Source organism: Centropristis striata, chromosome 13 (assembly GCF_030273125.1).
Source record: "Centropristis striata isolate RG_2023a ecotype Rhode Island chromosome 13, C.striata_1.0, whole genome shotgun sequence".
In the NCBI taxonomy this organism is placed as follows: Eukaryota; Metazoa; Chordata; class Actinopteri; order Perciformes; family Serranidae; genus Centropristis; species Centropristis striata.
The window spans coordinates 4,594,290-4,617,524 of record NC_081529.1 but is presented as its reverse complement, the minus strand read 5'-3'; the positions used below and the strand labels follow the sequence as shown (position 1 = coordinate 4,617,524).

General features: G+C 39.2%; 1 protein-coding gene across 1 annotated transcript in view; it reads right to left on the bottom strand.

Moving 5' to 3' along the window:
- The window catches only part of grin2aa (glutamate receptor, ionotropic, N-methyl D-aspartate 2A, a), a 206,997-nt gene that overhangs the window by 49,560 nt on the left and 134,202 nt on the right, over positions 1-23,235 (bottom strand). Inside the window, exons 4-5 of the mRNA XM_059348942.1 lie at positions 20,872-21,300; positions 8,852-8,966 (exon numbers count right to left, since the gene is read on the bottom strand). Of these exons, the coding sequence (XP_059204925.1) occupies positions 8,852-8,966; positions 20,872-21,300 (544 nt within the window). The remainder of the gene's footprint in view (positions 1-8,851; positions 8,967-20,871; positions 21,301-23,235) is intronic.

Below are 23,235 nucleotides of genomic sequence, written 5' to 3'. Positions count from 1 at the left end.
GACGAATTCAGAGCCACTTGGTGATGAGATGACACTCTGCCCCAGAAGAACTGTGCTCCCATAATCTTTACTCTTCTTTCTGAAAATCCCTTGTTTTGTTTTATCTACTACTGTTTCTTTTGTCACCTTGGAGATGCCCCTCGTTTTTAAATGTTCTATTTTTCTCCTCTGCTTATTTATCTTCATTTTAAAAGGCCTCTGTCCTTTGTACCTGCATGTCACGATCTCTATTTCACACTAGCCTCTCTTTTGCTCATTCTCTCGGTGTGTGACCTACACACACACTCAAAGATACACTCATACATACTCAAGGGCCACAATCAACCAGAATGCAGCTGAACAAGTGAGAGAGAATGATAAAAGAATAAAGAAAAACAAGGGTCAGTGCTCTTACAACCGAGCACCTTCTCTGTGCCAGTCTCACTGGGAGAGTTATCGCTGTGGCAAGTTGCATTATGGGAGAATGAGTTCCTAATAGCGTGGAGAAACCCATTCAGTCATAAAACAGTATCTGTCACTCCTGTCAGACAAAATTATGTCGGGAAAATGGATTCTGCTCTCCCTCTCCTACGCCTCCTCTGTTTATGTGTGTGTGTGTGTGTGTGTGTGTGTGTGTGCGTGTGCATGCCTGTGTGTTTGTGTGTGAGAAACAAGGGCAGAGAGAAAGTGGATGACAGAGTGGAAGAGCGAGAGAAAACTGCATCCATGGATTTTGACATCTTTACTTAAAATGGAGCGCTTTTATAAAGATTCAGAAAATAGTGACGCCTGGATCGAAGATGCATGTGTGTGTACGCACGTGGACTTTTTTTGCGTGCGTCTTCTCTCCATATTGTGATTCTCCAAGCACAAATCCCATGCTGTCTGTAATAATTATTTTGTGAACTGGCTGCTAACACTGCAGCAGTTCCTGAAGCAATTTACACACTCCATCTACTCAGCAGGAATAAAACATAACATCCTGGTTCTGATCGGTAAATACACTTTTCTCATTCAGCCAGTGACGTTATACTGTAACTCTGAATGCAAAGAGGAAATTCTTTTTAAGTTCTGTCATGTCATTGATTCTAAAGCAGCATCAATTTTTACCTAACTGCCATACATTTTACTGATTTCATACAATTATTTTCGAATTCTCAAAGCACAAAGTAATTTAATACATATTTTTTAGTTTTTACACTTTTTCAGGAAAGCTTACTGTTTGATCTACCACTAGTGGAGAATATCTCATCAGCCATTGGACGGCTTAGCGTGAAGTGTTGTGTTCATGGTGTTCAGCGGATGATACTAATGACTTTGGTGATCCCCTGACTTTCCCTTAGTGCAGTAGTTCCAGCAGGCCAGCAATGTCATTCATCTCGGAAAATATTTAGTCTTTTACCACTTAGATTGGCACCAAATTGTGTGCAGACAATCATGTTTGCCAATCAGACAATCTCGGAATTTGGAAATCTCCGAACCTCTTCAATTCAATTCAATAATCAGCAAATTGAGACACGAATGGAGTTGGAATTGAGTGATGATGACTACGACCCGTAGACTGTATATAAATAATGGACGTAGTCACCGTGACGTCACCTGTTGGTTTGTGGCCCTTTGGAAGCATCGAGTTCAGCGTTACACTCGTCGCCTTCTTGTTTCCGATACAGGAAGCATGACCATATTTGGACGTGTGGAGAAGCGAGAGGGATCTGATCACTGACTACAGCCTCTCTACACCTCAACCTGACTGAGAGAAGCCGCTGCTAATTCAGGTTAGCATTAACTGGAGCATTAACTGGGATGTTAATTTTGGCTAGCAAAAAAACAATAACAAAATGTATGTTACTGACCTCAGAAAACTGAACAGCGACTCCTTGGAGTGTCTGTTAGTCCAACCAAACGCTGAACAAGACATTTTTAATGAACAAAACGTTCAAATAAACTGTCAATGAGTGGAAATACAGTGAAAACCACTAAACCACTAAACGTCCTTTTTTATATCTATATAATGTTATATATAACTTTATTGACATGTTGCCGTGGATACACATTGTTCTGCTTCTCTCCTGAGAAAGTTCGCCTTGTTAGCCACCTGTCAATCAAAGGTAGCCACGCCCCAAATCATACGATTCTTTGTCTTTTATTTTCTTCTAAATGGGGCCATATTTTGAACTATTAACATGAAATTCTCTCGAAGAAGATTTTTTACTAGTGATTGAGACCATAGTGAAATTTCTGAGGTAATAAAACAAGTGAGAAGTTTTCAAATTTTGCACTGAAATGAATGGACAGATTTTTTTTGCAGTTAAACTCAGCACCCCCTGCTGGAATTTTCGGTAGAATGCAGCTTATGGCACTTCCTGGTTTGCTTCCCTGCTCAGACACGGAGGTTGCCGCCTGCTACGACCGGATCGTTTATATGCATATAAATGCAGAATCTGTAGGAAACAGGAAGAGATCTTGGAATCGGAAGCATTCTGGTATCCTTTTGCATTTCTTATAGCATTTAGCAGGCATAGGGCTTTGGCTGCATGCAGAAAAACAACTTAATCGTTGTCAGGTGGTAGCCGATGGCTTCAGAGATTGCATTTCAGCCAATGCATTCTGTCAGTGTTACTCTCCACATGGACTTTTTACCTGCATGAAACCAAAGCCCTATAATTAGTTAATAGCACCTGGTATTTTTTTTAGTCAGTTCATAGTGAGCGCAGTCGATACAAGACAAAACATGTTGATGAAGCCTGTACAACTGATAAATTGCAGATGCTCCTATGTTTAGTAGCATTCAGGGATAGTTGCAATGAGAATGATGCAACAGCAGTTCCCCGCGGTGGGAATGTCTGCAGAGGAAAACTTAATAGAAAAAAGGACCTGGTAAGAAAAGTGAGTCAAGTTAAGTGGAGCAGAGCTGTACCATGCAATGGAAACATGGCAATAGTCTTGCCAAACCATAAGTGTATATAATGAGTTAAATGTGATGTAGCCAATAGCAAAGCATAAAGTTTCAACGTACATATGAGGTGGAAGTGAAAATCACTTTATGTTTGCTTACATGTGTATGTACAATTTATCCTCAAACTCCTTCAAACTGTATAAAACAAGACTAAAGCTGAATTAGTTTATCGCTTCCACTGGATGCAGCATCATTACAACATATTAGCGTACTTTGATATATAGATACTCTAAAAAAGCAGAGCATGCACTGTTTGCATTCATGCATGATGTGTGCATAAATATGCCACCCCCGGCAAGGCTGCATCCATCGGAATTGTCATTTCTTGCTTCGTCTTGCTTCTACAGTACATCTATTCAGTTGTTACACCACATTTTCCCCCAGATAAAAGCCTAATTTTGCATAAATCCCCCATGAGGCCTCACTGGATCCAGCCTTCTGATCCAGTCAAATATACCCGCATGGTTTGCTGCAGTCTGCGCTTCTTTTAAATATGTCGATTATATAACCCTCAAAAACAACTTCCAAACACCATGCACATCCAACCAAACAGGTTTTCCAAAAGCAGCTCTTCCTGAAATTTTTTTAAAAATTACATCTCGCCAGCTCTGTGTGTTGCACGCATGTGTGTATTGCAGAGAACAGCAGGTGTAGAAGCTTTGAAAGCTAAATGCTACACACCTGTAGTGGGTGAAAAAAAAAGGGAATATATACACATGCTGGTGGCTCGGTTCCAGCTAGCTCTTGCTCTCTCTGTCTCTTTGTGTCTCTTTTTCTCGTGCTCATTTGCTCTCGCTATCTCGGCCCATCTGTCTCTATCGCTCGCTCGTCTCGGTATCTCTCCATATTTCTCTTCTCTCCCTGTCTCTTTCTCCTGTGCCTCAAGGGGACACATTTTATATTTTTAGTGCATATCCATATTTTAGTGCAGTTACTGAATTTTTATCTCTTGATCATCATGGAAGTCTCTATGTGTGTGTGTGTGTGTGTGCCGCTGATTTCTGGCGCATGGGTGGGACGGCTGCACCAGAGAGAGAGAGAGAGAGAGAGAGAGAGAGAGAGAGAGAGAGAGAGAGAGAGAGAGAGAGAGAGAGAGCAGCTCCCAATTATGTTTCCACTTTGGGTCTCCGTGTCTCTCTTGCTTTCAGTCTCTTTCTCTGCACCACAGTCAAGTGGTACTGATCAATTTCACAGGCTCTCTGTTTACAACAACACACTATACCTCCCCTCAGCACACCAACAAAGGGTCCATTGTGTGTGTGTGTGTGTGTGTGTGTGTGTGGGTGGGTGTGTGTCAGTATGAAATATGAAAAAGCTAGTCTCAAAGATTGGGTGGAGACTGTGCGGATTGCGGCAAACTAAACAGAATACTGTAACACGCACACACAAGGATGTGACCTGAATAAAAACCAGATTGGTAGAAGCACAAGTCTCTTGAAAAGTGTTTCTGTCAATAACAAGCATGGAAGGGTAAACACACACACACACGCGTACACACACACACACACATGCAAGAGCAGTGACCCCTTGCCACCCCAATAACGGAGGTCTCAGGTTTTGATTAACTGTGGCTTGAGGTGCTATCAGAGACCACAACAGCAATCACAGCTAAAGACAGACAGAGTGCACAGATTATCTGGCCTGGGGAGGAAGAGGGGGGAAAATGAAGGGAAAGGAGGAAGCAGAGGAGAGAAGTAAAAAAGGGAAGGTTGAAGAGAGATGCGAGGGAAGATAGACGATTTTACAAGAGAAGGAGACAGAAAGTGGGGTTGACGGCAGCAGAGAAGAGGGACAGGAATGAAAAGACAAAAATACATAACCATCTATCTCCATTTCTTCCTTATCTAAATCCATCCTTTAGCCACACCTCCCTCCTGTTTCCATCCTTCTCTCAAACTTTTCCTCTCAGCCTCACCCACTCTGAATTTAAGCCTGTAGGAGGCAGCCAGATGTAGCTATAAAGATACATGGCTGCCATTTAAAGTCCATTACAACGGCCAGAATACTCAGCCATTTTCTTTATAGAAGCCTCCTCACATTAACCAGTTAAAGAAATCCATGGGCTTGGCGGTAAATGAGCTCATTGATCACCTAAGTGTTGTACGATGAGACAGAGGAAGCTTTTTTAACACTGGTGTTCAGCATTTATTGCTGGTTTTGTTTTTGCAGTTCATTGCTGAGTACCTAGATCCTCATCAAACCACATGAGTAGGATTGCAATGTATGAACCACCCAGTTCAAATGTTATAATGTGATTGAATGGGCATTATCAGTGGCTTCATAGGTATGGGTTAGACGACCTGCTCCAACTTCTTGTAGGTTCAGAAGACCTTGTCAGCCTGCTATATGAACGTTTATTTTCAAACGCCGACCTCTAGTGGCCGTATTAATTATTACAGGAGTGAAAAAGGACGTGACGCAGTATAAAGAGCGACAGTGTCCAAGCAAGGACAAACCCAAGCTTAGCAAAAAGTCATTTTAACCCATAAGAACCCAGACCCAGTAATCCTTAAAGGAACATTATTGGGGATATACAACAGAGCAAGTGGACCACATAGAACACATTTATGATGTTTAAAAAAAAAAAAAAAAAAAGAAAGTAAAATAAAATACTAGCCCTAAATGTCAAAGATCTTTGATCTGACACATATGTTACATTGGGCGTTTATGGAATTTATGTTTATGATATTTCTTATTTTTGAATGAATAAACTAGACACCTTCTCTGCTTACTGTGACATCTGTACAGCACTTTGGTCAACCCGGGTTGTTTTAAATGTGCTCTTTAAATAAAGTTTGACTTGACTTGACTTACAAAAACACAAATTTGCCTTTTTCTTTGCATCTCCACAACATATATATAAAATGGTGACATTAATAGTGCTGTTAGAGTACAAATTCCATTTCAGATTTGTTTTAAGTAACAAAATAATAATAAATCAATAATAAATGAATATAAATAACACTGCCTCATTTGACGGCTTCTCAACAAGCTACTGTAGCTGTTGAACACTGAAAAACACACTTATGTACTTGAGAAAACATACATGAACATTACTAGAACATTTAAAATGTGACACCGGCGTCACCGTGGGTTCTTATGGGTTAAGTCATTTTTATACATCATGCAAGTGTCCCGACATGCATATGTTCTATAACGTAAGGTATTTAATCCCAACCATGATCCTTTTCTTTTTTCTTTTTTAACTAACCCTAACCCGTTTCCTTTTTCCTAAGCCTCACCATGTAGTTTTGTTGCCTAAACCTAATGAAGCTGCATAGTCGGTGGAGCAGGCACCTTCTAATCCATATGTATGCGGCCAATAACATTCAAAATGGATGCATTATAGCTATTTGTTAAGGAGATTAAGTGTGAAGTTAATAATCAAAGAAATATAAAAGTAAACATATTTGTACTAGTGTTTGATCAATTCATTGAGTGGGTCAATACCGCTGATCAATATGGGGTTAGTATGGACTTATTGGTATTGGGACGTATGTTGCCGGAAATGGAAAAAAAAAATACAATAACAATTAAATAGATATTAGAGTTAATTATTATTAATTATTAAAAAGCAACATAGAAACTTGCAATGAACAAAAGCAGCATAAACATAAATGTGAACACCAGGGCTGTAGCTAGGATTATGAATTACTGAGTCCAAATTTCTCCAGAATTTTTTTTGTGATCTGATTTTCTTGGTATTAAAAACGATCATGCTTTATTACAACAGGGAGGAGAGTTAGATATGTCTGTATTGATCCTAAGAGGGAAAACTCAAGTGTTGCAGCAGCACGAGGATAGAGAAAGTAAAAAAAAACAATTTGAAATATAGAAAATAAAAAAAGGAATAGAAACAAAAATTATGCAAGAGCAATTAAAGTCAAAATTACAAGACAAAAGTGACACAGCGGTGTGGTTAGTACAATTCGATTCCACAGACAAAGTGAAAAACATAATAAAAACAGAATGCAATGATTTGCACAGAATTTGCAACATACATTTAATTAAACGCTAAATGCTAAATATTTTGGGTTTGCAGCAGCATTATGAATTTGATGCATTCTGATTTTATTTATGTTTTACACAGTGTCCCAACTTTTGGAATTGGGGCTGTAGAAGAAAAATCAGCAAGGTAAAGTATATGTTAACAGTGTTATTGTATATATTATATTAGCAGTATATATTACATACTAAGATTAAATAATGATAGTTAGTGATTGTCAGTATTAATATGTAAGTAGTATATAATGTAATAAAACTCCAGAACATATCGACATTATATAGTATAATATAAAATGGTTTCGAAAATATAACATAGTGTGATATAAGAATATTACAGTTTAACATACACTACTGGTCAAAAGTTTTAGAACACACCAACCTTTCCAGAATTTAATTGAAAATGATGCAGTTTAATGTCTCAGTGTACTCTGAAATTAATGCACATTTGCAACATTCAAAATTCTTTATTGAGCATGATAGTGTTTTGAAAGTAAAAAAAAGATTCAAAATCACATTTTATGTTGGACTAAAGGACTAAAAAAGACACAAAATGACCAAAAAAAGACACAAAATGACTAAAAAAAGACACAAAATGACCAAAACAGACACAAAATGACTTACAAAGACATGAAAAGAATTAAAAAATGGACAAAATAGCCCAAGACTCCATGGAGTTAAGTTGTTAACCCACTTCCTGTTCCCTGAAAAAAGACCTACTTGTATAATTCTGAAATGTACATTATTTTTCAGTTTTGGTTAAGCTTACCTTTTTTTATTTACCTCTGGCAGTTCACCACTTACCTTCGTACCCTTTCAAGCTGTTCATTTGACTTGAACTGCTTGAATTTCAATAAAAAACTGGAAAAATTGGGGTGTTCTAAAACTTTTGACCGGTAGTGTATATTATAATTAACGTGTATAGTATAATATATAACAAAACACATATATCAGTCCAGATAATGGAGAGGTGGAGTGATTTCAGAGTAACTTAAGTTTTTGATTATACTATATATAATTTGTATTCATTTAAATGTATTTTCAAAGCAAAAATACTACATCCCATTTTTTAAATATTTAATCTAAAGATATCAGAATAACTTTGAAAACACCCAACATGTGTTATATGTGTGTAACTGTAGAATAAACCCAAAATTCCAACATTTTGTGGGAATTTTGCAACCTGGTCTCACAGAAATCCGTGAAATAGCCACGGATGAACTCAAATTTCCGTGAAACTGACACGGATTTCGCTACAATGCAAGTTAATGACAGTCATATCCCGTGGCTATTCCAACATACAAAGTGATTATGTACATTCACTGAGTGAATATTTAGAAAATAAAACATATATTTCTCGCTACAAATGTTATCAAAATCCATTTTTATGCAGAAACTAAGTCTGCATAAAAATTGAAAGTCACGTGACTTGGAACAAACCAATAGCCACGGGCTATATATCCCGTGGCTATTGGTTTGTTCCAAGTCACGTGACTTTCAAGGTCCCAGCGGTCAGAACAAAAAACATGGCGGACAGTTCTCTCATTTTTAGTGAAAAATCAATATTTTGACTTAGTTTCTGCATAAAAATGGATTTTGATAACATTTGTAGCGAGAAATATATGTTTTATTTTCTAAATATTCACTCAGTGAATGTACATAATCACTTTGTATGTTGGAATAGCCACGGGATATGACTGTCATTAACTTGCATTGTAGCGAAATCCGTGTCAGTTTCACGGAAATTTGAGCAATTCCGTGGCTATTTCACGGATTTCTGTGAGACCAGGTTGCAAAATTCCCACAAGTATTATGGCAGTTATGACGTAGGTGTGTGGCCCAGAAAACCATGTGCATATTTTTGCACACACATACACAGGAACCAACCCGGACTCACACAGATGCAGATCCTACCTTCTCCCACTCTCTGTCCTTGTTGAGAACAATGACCACCAGCTTTGGGTATTCCTGGTAGCCGTCCTCTGTGAATGACAAGTCTCTGCCATCCCACGTCACATTCATCATGTACCTGAGAGTGAGAGGTGTAGAGGACGAGGAGCAGAAATAATGGGGCAGAGGGTGAAGAAGTTAAACAGATAAGGACAAAGAATGGTAAAGGAGGTGGAAAAATCAGAGAATGAGAAGAGGGAAGAAATGAAATGAATGGAGGCGAGGAGAAACAGAGGGAAAAGGAAATTGAATTACATTAGCATGAGAAAAAGTCAATTTACAATCTACTAGTATTACTTGCTAAAATATTCACACAGGCTCTTTTGTATTGAGAGTGAAAGTGTAATACTGAGGGATAAAAAAAAAATCTATTCAAATCCTAGAAATGTGTGCCTGGTATAACCTGTAAGCATGCTAAATTCCTTGAAATGTTACTACAGAATTACAATAAATAAAGAAGTGCAGTGTGTTTATATTACTTAATGCTTCCGACTGTACACTGTAAAAAATGTCTGTAGATTTTACGGTGAAAAACTGCTAAACCATGACAGTAAAAGACCGTAAAATGATAAATGGGTTAATTCAGTTTCAGTAACAATGAAATATCGTAAATGTATATATCAGCCAAAACAGTATTTTTTACATAAAAAAAAAAAAAATACAGTACCCCACTGTAACATACACTGGCACCATGTTTGTCGTGCAAAAATATACTGTAATATATATATATATCTACAAATCGTCATTTTAGCATTTATTTTTTGTAAAAAATACTTTTTTTCACTGTTAAATGTACTAAACATCTCCAACAGAAATATACTGTAATATTTAATGGTAAAATCTGGCATTTATAAAGTATTTCTTGTCAGTTATATGGCAGAGCAGTGTTTCTTTTGATGGAAAAACTTCTTATTTTTACACTAAAATATGGACTAAAATGGCAATCTTAAACAGGAAATCAACAGTGCTAATACAATTTTACCGTAATATTACGTAAGTTCTGGCAACCACAGCTGCCAGTTTTTTACCGTAAAAACAACAGGTTTATTTTTACAGTGTAGAAATAAATCACACAAGAACAATGCATAGTACCTAAAGCAATAGTAACACTCACCACCCACACACACACACACACACACACACACTGTAATGAGTGACCCATATGGCAGGTCACATTAGCTAAGATGGAGGGCAGTGGGAAGATATTCTTGGGTCCACGTAGCCTCCACATTAATCATGGCTGTCCTTCCCCACTCTGTCTCCCTCACTCCTTCTGTCAGCAGTCATGTACAACAAGGGGGAGACGGCTCCTCTTTTCTTCCTCTTCCACTCCATTCTGGGGCCAGGCGACAGGGAAAACTTCTAAATGGAACATGGACCCACGTGACGGTGTCTTTGAAAAGCCACAGTGGAGCGCTGCAGGTGAGCTGTTTCATGCTGTGTACGACATTGTGCGGGCACACGGTGCAGTGTGTGAAGTTGGTACTATTTTATCTACTGATGGGGCACAAATTGGGCTGTTAGATTTGACGTATTTAATATGTATGTATAACAAAGAGATTTATTTCACTGACTGTATCACCCAAATCCTCTTAATCCAGTTTAAGAAAAGAAAAAAGAATATCTCTTTCCCTAGAAATATGTTTTCCTCAGATTCTCAGCATGTCTATCCCTGCACACGTTATCTTATTCAAAGAATTTGATTGGTCAACTGGTTCATATGTTATCACGCAATCAGCCTCATCATCAGGCTCTATAAACTCTTCCACCCGTTATCTTATGTCAAAATAAAAGGATGGAAAGAAAATAGTTTTATAAGTTATTTTTATATGAAAGAAAAATGTGTCCCAGTGTGTGTATTTTAAGTAAAGTCAGGTATTAAATAAAAACAATTATCTTTTTTTTACTGGACCTAACCATGTAGTATTTATTGCCCGAACCTTACCGTGTATCTTGTTCCTAAACTTAACCACGGGGTTTTGGCACCTAAACCTGCTGTGATCATGACCATTTTTACATAATATGAGGCTAAAAACAACTGATAATGGCCATTTAATTGGCTGATAACATTTAAAAGCCCAGGTCTGTTCTGATTTGTCAATATTTCCAGGTCTGCACTCTCTGCATCTTTGCACCATCATTACAGCCTGGGAGTGTTTATTGTATCAGCACTTTTCATATATATAGTATAGAACCTGGTGTCACAGGAATCCGTGAAATAGCCACGGAATCACTCAAATTTCCGTGAAACTGACACGGATTTCGCTACAGTGCAAGTTAATGACAGTCATATCCCGTGGCTATTCCATGGATATTTTTCCTATTGGTTTGTTCCAAGTCACGTGACTTTTAAGGTCCCGGCGGTCAGAACAAAAAACATGGCGGACAGTTCTGTCATTTTAAGTGAAAAAATCTATATTTTGACTTTGATTTTGATCACATTTCTAGCGAGAAATATGTTTTATTTTCTAAATATTCACTCAGTGAATGTACATAATCACTTTGTATGTTGGAATAGCCACGGGATATGACTGTCATTAACTTGGATTGTAGTGAAATCCGTGTCAGTTTCACGGAAATTTGAGTGACTATTCCACGGATTTTGAGTTAAGCAAATCCGTGGCTATTTCACGGATTTCTGTGAGACCATGTTGTAGTATAGCTGTGACATCACAACTTTACATATGTCTTGATGGCTCATTTAAAAAACAATTTCTAAATGCTGCGTATGTACATTTCTCCTTGGATTGAGAGTTTTAATATTATCACAGTATAGCACCACGGCCTGCTTTATCATTAAAAAAGACATGAAAATCTCCCTTTTTTGAAATATATGACCTTTAATACCATGCATAACATTAATTAAGTTATGATCTGTCTGATTAAATTGTGATTTTCAATTGAAAGTAAGCTAATTAAATTAATTTTCTTATTTACGTTGTCATGTAAAGACTCCCACGCTTGCATGCTACACAGACTCACAGTCTAGACCAATTAATGTCAGTGTCAATGTGTTTGTATGTATGTGTGTGTGTGTATGTGTGTGTGTGTGTGTGTTCGTGTGTGTGTGGTGACATTTTTGCAGTACCTACATGTCCCTTTAAATTGCTGCTGCTAACACACATGCCCACAAACGCACACAGCCACTCAATGGTCAGATGAAATCAGGCAGAGATAAGGGGATTGAGTGGGTTTTGTGATTAAAATAATCTGATTGGCCTGCAAGCAACCAGGTGAGTAGCATTAAGCCATTTGATTGGACACGGGATGCAGCGCTGAACCCAATTATGTGCAACTACAGCAGAGGAAGAGGTGCTGGAATCAATACTGGAGCCCAGGCTGCTCTTTTAGACAAAAGCTCATTCTGCGCCTCGCAACCATCTATCTGGAAGAGATACAGACACACAAACATACCACTTATACACACACATGCAATGTGAGAGTTCTCCCTCGTCTTCCCATATGTTTATTGTACATTTTGCTCTTCTTTGTTGCTCATTTGGATGCTTTTCACTGCCTGTCATTCTTTTGACATAACCCCGTTTTTTAAAGCATTATTATAGAGGAACTGATGTAACACTGGAGTAACAATGTCAAAACTTTTGCTGGAGGTGAAAAAAATATATAAATATATAACTATGTGAGCACATCATGTCAGGTGAATCGGTAAACAAAATGATTTGAGCTGGTAGGGAGAAGGCGAGGATGTTCAGAGAACCTGATTTATCATTTCCTGTTGAAAACTCTGTCTTTGTCCATTCTGCAGGCTAAATGAACAGTTACCCCTTTTCACACACACATAGAAGGGCTTCTGTTCCAGTTTGCACAACTAATTTTGAGCCATTCTGAGCCGCTTCAACAAGAAATAAATAGGTTTGGATTGGTTGGTGGTTCAGCTCCAAACTGGTGGAAATGCAGGCTGGTTCACTAGATAGCACCAAGTTTCCAAGAATCCAAGAACCAGAGCTAATTTAGTGGAAAAGGCATCAGTGTGAATCTTTGGCTTTGATCAATATCGCAGCTGAAACCATTCAACCATTCTAGGTTCATAAAAATCATGTGTAGTGCAGCTTTAAAGGAAATTATCTGCGATTCAACTCAAGTGAACTCTCAACACTCTCAATAAAAAATAAGCACCGCTGAGAAAAAATGTCATACACGTTGTATAATTATAATTATAATTATAATCATGATTATATAAACATGTGTGTCCGTATTTGTTCAAAGTCACAGTGTACAGTATAGACAAAAACAACAGGATGCAGAAAGATCGGCAGTTTGTGTATGTGTGTGTGCCTGCAGGTTTGGGCCGACGCCCAACAAACAGGTGGACCTGATAGGGCGTTGCTAGGATACGGACACAGGCTAGAGTGTATCTGCTGTAAAATGACCCTAAACAACCCTGAATGAACATCCCTGCGCAGAAACAGACAATTACTTTGCCCACCTCAACAATTCTCCACCTAATGTTTCCTCTCCCCTGTAGCACTGAGATCATAGTAAAGCGATCCAATTTCTCTCACTTTCCAGCCTCCATTATATCAGTAATCTCTCTATTCATTAGGGGGGACGAGGAGTGGGTGCAGAGGTGGGGAGACGGCGGAGAAGGAGCACCCGAAAAAAAAAGTCAGAGTATAAAAGATAAGAGAGATTGAGGGAGAGAGATGGAAAGAGGAGAAGTGTGACGGGAGAGGAAGCGGACTAAGCCTCGACAGAGTTAGGATAAAAATATCTTCTGTGTTATTTTTTCCTCCCTTCCTCTTATTTTGGAGTAAAAAAGGGTTGGGATGGGAGGGGGCACTGCACCCAGCACTACATGTACACTGCAGCAGGCAAATAAGAGCGCACACTGCATTACAGCAGCCAGGGCCAAAGCCAAACACTCTCCATTTATGCTCTTTCATTAATCCTGCACTCAGTGAGCAATGGAGATTAATAATGTTAATAAGAAGAAATGATGACATTTTTTTTTTGTTTCTGAAGAGGCTTTACTGCGGAGAAAAAGAGTCTCTCCGCGAAGATGAACCGCATAATGCCGTATGTGTTAAAGATAAAGACATTTATCCTTCGTAAAGACAAGGACTAGTCAAAGCAATGATGTATACTGTCAGCACTCGTGATCTATGGGCTGTACCAGCACACACACATGCACACACTGTGTGCTTGTGAGGGAAAAAGAGTGGGAAGTCTGGGAAAAAAAGATGGGAGCTGCTATCAGTGCTGATTTAGGTCTTTTAAGATGACCCAAGGGTGCGTAGTCACTTGAAAACACACTCATGCCTCAGGTGGCATGTGTTAAGTGTGGCATGAGTGATGACTGTACAAGGTGAAGTAGATGCTAGCTTAGCAGAGTCTCTGCCCCTCCTGTTGTCCCCAGTGTCGGAGTGTGTGTGTATATTATGTTTGTTCAGTTATTTTTCTATGGGAGTTTGGGCAGCACAAGATTAATGCTAACAATTACATTTTTTCTCTTCCAAGCTTGCAGTCACAACACAAAATGCAACATGTCCATGCAGCTACTTCAGCAGGTTTTATTTTGTTGCACAAAATAGGATTTATGTGTAGACTGGCTCGGGTATCTTTTAAACTGTAGCTGAGTTTGAATATCATGGGGTTTTCTCCAATATGCAAATCAAGTTTTAGTTCAGGAATCCCTGCTCAACACCGGAGCACCTTTCTTAGATGCCCTTACCTCTGATGAAAAATTAATAAACTTCTTGTGCGATGGGATTTGCAGCAGTTCACACTGTGACTGACTAAACTCCCTTAATATCTTCTGCTCTGCAGTCCCACATCTCCCTGTCTCGTCACTCTCTGAGCAGTCAAACCAAAAGCAACTTGATGGTTCATTTATCTCTAAGATGCAACACACTAGCTGTCAATCATATGCTATCCCTGGGTAATAAACACTATACAGACACTATAACTGCTCTGCCCTACAAAGCCAGTAACTACATGACTGGTCCAAATGGAGTTAAGACCAGAATCTTTTTGACATCTCTTTTACAATATGAAAACTGACAGAAATGTGTAATTCTCAACCTTACAATTTTTAGCAGGAGAGGAGACTGCACTCCATCTATTTAAGGCTTGTTATTATGGATCCCACTGCAGTTCACAAAAAGACCCGCCCTGCAACGATATGATTGGTCAGGCTCGTGCCTTACGCCCTTGTGTAAGGATACTTTTGCCACTGGCTGGTTAGCTCAGGTTGGAAGTCATTAGGCAACCCCGACATGCAGTGGTGAAATGTGTGTTTCGTTCAATTTTGTTCATGTTTTTCCATGATAACCTTGTTCTATTTCTGTAATACATATAACCTCAATACTATAAAAACATATCATCATCATTGGATCATTTCTAGATCATTTCTAGAATCCACCTGACAAACAGCAGTAAAAAAAATCATCCCTCATAAAACAAAAAATACACCAATACAACATTTCTGTAAATCCTCTTTAGTTTTTCATTTTTAATAAGTGGTGGAGTTCCTCAGGGGAATGTCCTGAGTCCTCTGAACTTTTTTTCTACTCTGTTGATCTGCCCTGTACAACGACAGCTATTGCACGTCTGTCCGTCCTGGGAGATGAATCCCTCCTCTGTCTCTCTCCCTGAGGATTCTTTTTCTTTTTCCCCTGCTAAAAGGGTTTTTTGAGGAGTTTTTCCCTGGCTGCTGTGAGTCTAAGGACAGAGGGTGTCGTACCATGTACAGTCTGTGAAGCCCTTTAAGGCAAATCTGTGATTTGTGATTTGGGGCTATATAAATAAAATTGACTTGACTTGACTTTAGTGTGAATTGATGGGAAAATGGTTGTTGAACCTTTGTTTAGTTAAAAAAACGTATAACTACGCAAGGTCTCATGTGGGTTCAATCATGGCCAATAAACAACTTATCATGAACGACATGGTTATGTTTTGCTAGCTTCTTCCAAATGTGACAAAAACACGGCGCAGGACTTAAGGCTCTACTCTGACCAATCCTATCTAGTTTGGTGTATTAATTCATTTATAAAATATGTTCCACCACATAAGGCAGTAGCCAAACCAAAGGAAAAAAGTGACACCAGATGTACTAGTCCTGCTAAAAGCTAATTAGCATAGGCTATATGCTCTTGAAATCATCAAAACATTGATTGTGCAAAATAATTAACTTTTCTTTCTTCTGCCAAACTTCAACCCTCCCTTTTTATCTTTTCAGTACTTACTTTTTGGAAGGCAGTGTTCTCGATACTGTTCTTTATAATCCTCCAAAAAGGTTTTTCAAACAAGTAGGCAGCCTTGGTTGTAATCAACATTAGTTTAGGGAGCTCAACCCTCAACCCACTAGACAGTGCTTCTCTTGCAATCTTTTATAAAAATGCACACCCAACACTGCCTAAGGGAGATCACAGTGTAAGCTTCAGGGAACTTGAACTGAAATTAACTGATTGTTTTTAGATTATAATTGGAGATATCTGCTTTTGCTTTGCAATCACAGTCAATTGCAGTAATGTCAATAATATTCAAAAGAGTTTTTGCATACTTACACACAGTACTCCGATTTATTAGATTTAAAAATGATTCAGTTCCTCTCTCATGCAGACTGTTACCTGCTAGGCAATACTTGACAAGGCTGACAAGATATATCTGAGGGGTAAATGAGTGGTTTATATGATTGTAGATACTTTTATTCACAGTGTTATATTTTAGCAAATCTGTCTATCCCACTCACTCTGTAAGGTGTTCTTCAGTAAAACTTTCTTTTTCCTTCCCCTCACTTTCTGTTTTATTTGAGATCACAAAATTGTTTCTCCAAAATGTCAATTTTTGAACATCAAAGGAAAACGTATTCTTCTTTCTTGCTTTCAGTAAAATAAGCACTACTTTACAACAAGGGGCAACCTTCCAAGTCACTTAAACCTGCATTATTTCTAAAGACAGGGAGGTTGCAAATTGTATAGAAGTCTATGAGAAAATTAGCGTACTTCCCACTTGATTTTTTAGCTCAGTAAACATCTTTATAATGAGTTTATGGTCTCAATTGTTATTTCAAAATCTCCTTTAATATAACATGATGTCCATTTAGTAAGTAATGGTCTCATTAAGAGTAAAACAGATGATAAAGCAGTAACTTTGTGTTGGTTGTGTGGTAACAGGCCCTGCCAGGCTGATGGCGTGTATAATCCACTCAGCTCCACACTTTCATCTGAATATGGTCACTTATGGCTCCAAAGAACCAAAATGACGACCGCCAAAATGCAAATTTAGTCAAAAACAATGTGTGACATCACACTTATTCCACTTCCTGTATAAAGTATAAAGTTGCAACTAGCAGTTATTTGCATGTAAACACCCGTTGATAGGTGGCAAGTATAAGAATTTGCCCAATCTACTCAGATACAGTCTTTGTGAGGTCACACGTTGCAGCAGAACTGCAAAGTATGTAAAATGTATGTATGGAAACAGAATAATACATATATTACAATGAAATGAAAAATATATATTCACACAGATGTAGTTAGCCAGAGATCATGTAGTAATGTAATATTCATGAGCAGTGGAGAGACTGGCGTTGTTTCCATTCTATAAAAAAGGTACATGTCTCTATGAGAATGACAAATACACAACGCAGTCTTGTACAATATATACACACAGCTTGAGTAAGATGATTTAAGTGTTTCGTTTTAACACCCTACTCATACAACTGCATGATATCTTATCACCTAAAGTCACCATATGACATGTATCTTAAATTCTCCACTGCAGTGTGTGGTGTGTACGTACAAATCTCTGCTCTGCACAGCTCACATGACAACTGCCCCCAGGACTCAGTATGTGTGTGTAATGTGCACGTGTGTTTCCTGAGCTCTGACTCTCATATATCAGGGCTACAGACTGAAATTACCTGTCAGAGCTCTACTACCGCCACGCCACACACACACACACACACACACACAAACACACACACATGCGCACACACACATGCTCACAGACAGACACACTGATAAATAAGTGCTAAAGTCTTTTAAGGCACACTGTTCACCACAGCAAGGTGAGCGGTGCACTGTAAATCTGCCCTGACAGAACATTCTCTTAAGGGGGGAATATTTCTCTTGTTTCCAACACGCACACGCACAAGCACAGACACACACACACACACACACACGTGCGCATGGCATATTTTAAATGGAGCACAGGTTGTCACTCAGTTTGATTGCTGCACCGGCCAGCGCTCTTAGTTGGTCATTTGTCTCCAGTTTTTTATTTTATTTTATTTTTCGATTACTCTGCAAAACATATTCATCTTGGATGTGTCACAGTGGATTTATCATTACAGCTGTCAGAGGCGAAGTGAGTGAGGTAAAACTTCACTGAAAGGCCCACACTGCACGCTGCCGGTCGCCAGAAGTACAGACTTTTCTGTGACCTCAGCACCATCTATTCATTTTATCCTCTTCAAAACAAGTTTTGCTCTATTGTTCGGGCTCACTTAAGGACAAAGGCAGCATCCGCCGCAAATCAACTTTGTGTCACAAATCACAGTTTAGTCTAAGAGGCATTCAAGCAAAGGAACATAAATTTAAAACTGAATGCAAGACGAATGCTTACAAGATAAGTCTGTAAGTGACATCTTGCTTACAAAAAGGCAGTGGACCCACTGAAGAATTAATATAAGGACAAAATACTGTGACCCACTGTACATACTGCAATCTGTCACACTGGTGCTGTACATTTCTACATACAGCCCATCTGCCTGCCTCTGTGTGTGTGTGTGTGTGTGTGTGTGCTGGCCGTGTCCTCCTATATCCCCCGACAGCCGTTGATGGTCTAACAACCCACACTGGCCCATCGCCCCGACCTAGCCTTGACCAATCATGTTTCTCATGTCCTGGCCCTGAAGCCCTATTGGCTGAGCTCTCTCACCCACAACACAGCCATCTGTGGCCACTCATCACCTGGGTAACAACCTGAGGCAGCAGAGCATGCTGGGAACAGCGTCAGCTGGCTCTGGATATTTGGTAATTCTCTTTAGTGTATCTGTGTTTCCTGACAAAAGGGGAGCTATATTGGTGCGGAATAGGTATTTAAAGTCCTATTCAGGTTATCAAAGGTGTAATCGGTCATACTTTACTGTCTCTTTGCACAAAATGACCATCTTTTATGAGTGAGGGATCTCAAGTGCTGCTGATCAATCACAGACTCCTCTGGTGCATCAGGGACTACGGGAATTCTGACCTCTTTGAACAGGCAGAGGTTCCCAGCCCTGTTTTTACAATGAGTGCTCTAATCTCCCAGCCCCCCTTAACTACCCACGGTGCACTATCCACTTCATTGGGTTCCTGCAAAACCAAAATGAGAATTTAACCAGTTTACTGAATACTGATGCGAATGTGACAGGCTATTAGTTTGTCAATCGACCTATGATGTAATGTTTATTCACGTTACTTGTGCGAGACGTGACATAACGCCATTTCTTTCTGTCATCAACCATGGACAATATAACCACTATTACTACTCTGCACCTATTGAGGAAGTCCCAGATATGTTGGAAGATCAAATGCATTTCTGGGTTCATGAAATCATCCAGAGGTGTACACAACTGGGTGAATTTTTACAGCTTTCTGCAGAAACTGTGTCTGGATAGCTGCCCATTTAGCGCAGCTACAGATGTATGTGCTGAAATAAACAGATTTTGCTGTGATTTAATTGCAATAAACAAATCAAAAGTGTGCCAAAATAATATATCATGAGGCCAATTTGTGAAAAGTTTAAATTCATGCTATGTCAGGTCTGTCTGCAGGATGACAAGTGAACAACTTTTTTTTTTTTTTAATGGAGTATAGAATCTTTAAACTCTTCTGCGACAAAGCGAGATGCAAATTTTTTGGCATTGACATTGTATGTAATCGTGCTACATAAAGAAATCCTGAACACACCATAAGCCTCCTGACCATCAGGAAAGCATATCATAATTTTTTTTTCTTCATTGTTGGTTATTTCAATCCTTCAATTGAGATGAAAGTGACATAATTACTGTGAATACTCACAGACTGGATCAATTCCCAACATTATGTTAATGCACAGTGTTGAACAAAATTACCATTAAATATAATACACATCCTTCCACTTTTATGTCTCAATTATTTTGTCATTTAATGCAATGTGTTGTTGCACAGTAGAGATTTCAAATTTTTGTTTTTTCGAAAAAAAAAAACATTTTGGAATTAATTTTTGACATTTATACTTATGATTCCTTATTTCAGGCTACATTATTTAAAGAAACAAAAAACGACAGTGGGATGTAAACACAGGTTGTGTGTGTCTCTCCCTCCTCTGCCAGATGGAAAGCCAGACAGAGCTGGCAAGACCTGCAACATCTCCCACTGGCTGCTGGGGAGCAAGCGCATGATGAGAAGGAGAGCAGAAGAGAGTGAATGGGAGATGGAGGAATAAATGAGAAGAGGAACAGAAGGACTCATCAAGGAGCTCTTCAATTTTGGAGAGCACTCATTTGTAGCGGCTTCCCGCTGTTACCCAAGTCTCAATTTCTTCCCTTCCCTCTTCCTTCACTGCCTAAATCACAAACTTCCTCCTCAACTCCCATTCACCTCTTTCATTCCCCTCTCTCTCTGACTCCTACACTTCCTCTTGGCTCTAACTCTCAATCCCTTGTTTTTTTTATCCAGTAATTGCATCTTTCTTCAATCTCAATTCTTCAGACTTGGTGGAAACTTGGTGGAAGTCTCTAATTACTAGGGGTGAAAACAAACAGACTGTGGCAGGAAGCCATGCATTGAAGCAAACATCCCCACACACACACACACACACACACACAAACAAATATGCCTCAACACAGCTACTTTCTATATGTTATAAAAATACAAAACCTCATGAAATCTTTTAGAACTCTGCAGTTTCTAGCCTCTTAAAAGGCACACAGCTCACTGTATTTCCAATCATTATAGGCTAAAATAAACACACACACACTCTCTTTCTTTACTTACTTATGTAGCGCACTGGGTGGCAGTTTGGTTGTCTTCTCCATCTGCCCGTAACAGGACGTCTTGGCTTCAGGGATGTCGCCATACTCCTCCAACATGGCTGCCGCTGCCGACGTTATGATCCCCAGACCGTCCCGAACTCGCGCCTCCAACGGGTAGTCCCAGTCGTCGTACGACACCGAAATCATCCCCGGCGGAAACTCGTCTGGCGTTATATCCGGGTTCCCGGTGGTGAGCGACGGCACAATCCAGATGTATCCAAATCCGGTGAGGCCCAGAGAGCGAGCCTCCTCCAGGATGTACACCGCCTCATCCTTGGAGCAGTAGAGCAGGACCACTGGGGACTGGACCTTCTTGAGCATGATCTGAGACCGGCTGTCTTCCTCCACTGCGTCCAGAATGATGATATTCTGCAGGTCCCAGCCCACAAAACTAAAGCAAGGATAACGAGGACAGGAGTGAAATGTTAATATTTAACTAATAGACTATTAACTTTGCTCAGGTGCTGGCAAGGGCAGTTATAATTATCCATTATAATTAATATCATTGTTGAGTGCGATGTGAATGCTAATAGGTGTAAAGTGCTTATTGTCAGGGGAAACACATTAAGGCTAAATGGAGAATGCAAATGCTAAAGCTGCTGTTGTATAATGATGCTCAGCAGGTTCCGGCCCACACGACTAAAGGACAAGGAGAACAAACACTGGCCTTTTAATGTGAAAGGGCCTGTGGTCAAAGTGCTAATTGGGGACAACAGTTACCAGAAAATAGTGCTGTTATCAACATGGAACGCAGCTTCTGTCACACCTCTTAGATAAAAACATAGGTTCATTAATATTTAATTACTATTGCAGAACCATGTGGCTGAATATAGATGTTGTCACACAAAGATTTTCATCTATGGACTGTTGATACTATAGTGCTAAAGCAACCCGAAAAGGAAAAAAGATCCCTAAATTCAAAACCAAATTTTCATATTATTCTATAACCCATACACGCAGATGGCACTAGAGAGGGGGGGGTATGTCCCCCCCTGATTCATAGTGATCCCAATCCGTCCCCCGCACTGTCCCTACATAAGGCAACAAACATCAAAGGTATAACAGAGGATTAATGTTCCATTAGTTAGACTTATTCACATTACAGTCCAGCATTTGTGGTACAGCTAATGGTGCGTTCAAGGTCAACACAAATGTCCGAATTTTCGACGTTGTTCCGAGCTCCAACTTCTGACTTTCAGTGTAAATTGAACACACCATAAGGTGCTACGGGAACAACGTGTTAGACCTGCCTTCAAAATAAAAGCAAACCCATGTAGCTTTCCAAATAAGAGCAGATGGATGTGTAAACAGAGTCCCCCACAGAATTTACAAGAGGACAAAAATGATGCCTTAAATAAAAAGGATGTGCAAGAGGCACCAAATTTATTTATTTTTTTATTTCTCTGGAGGACCATGCCCCAAGACCCCCGTACTTTGTTTGGGTCTACCCATCATAGTCTCAGAAAATCCTGTGGAAAACACTGGTCCTAAAGGCTTGACAGACTGGACAGACAAGAAATTTCCCAGCAGTGTGTTCAGGGTAATGAAAGGAGGAGAGATGTTTTTAGGTCCTTCATTAAATCAGCTTCAAGTCAGTAAATTTGTTTGGCTGCACTGGGAATTTCATGTACAAACTTCTTTTATTTATGTAAATATGTTGGATGTTGTTTACAATACAGTCCATTTAAAATGTTTAAATCCAACATATTTTGGTTAAGGCATGGAGTGGAATTACTCTGTCAGCAAATGATTTCAACTCAATTAGTAATTTCAGCTTCGCCCCCCCCAGTTCAGAAATCCCATCTGCGCCCCTGCTATAACCAGAATTAGAAGTAACAAGCGTTTTTTTATTTAGATTTTATTATTCATATCTCCACCACTGATGCTGCAGTAACTTTTTTGGAAACAAGTAATTCAAAGTATCAGTGAGTTCATAGACCAGACTTCCCCCAGTTGTGCTTATTAGGAAACCAGTGTCTTCTGCTACCAGTTACACCAAAAAAGAATGTTGGACTGGCAGGCTTTATCGCTGCTTCAAGGATTGTTTTCTGACACTGGAAGAGCCAGACAAAACCAGCTCCTGCTAAATGGTTAAAATTGATGACACACACTGCCTCTTTAGAAGCTCTCATCAGAAGGACTAATCAGTTCATATAAATTTTTAATGAAGTTTGGTCTCTGGTTTTTCATATTTTTTACTTTTTTGGTATGGAAAATATTCTACCTCACGCACTGATACATTCTGGCCCCTTCTCATACATAATAAAAATGTAATTTGAAATAACTGAATCAATCAAAAGCTTCAGGAAACACATTTTCTTGTGTT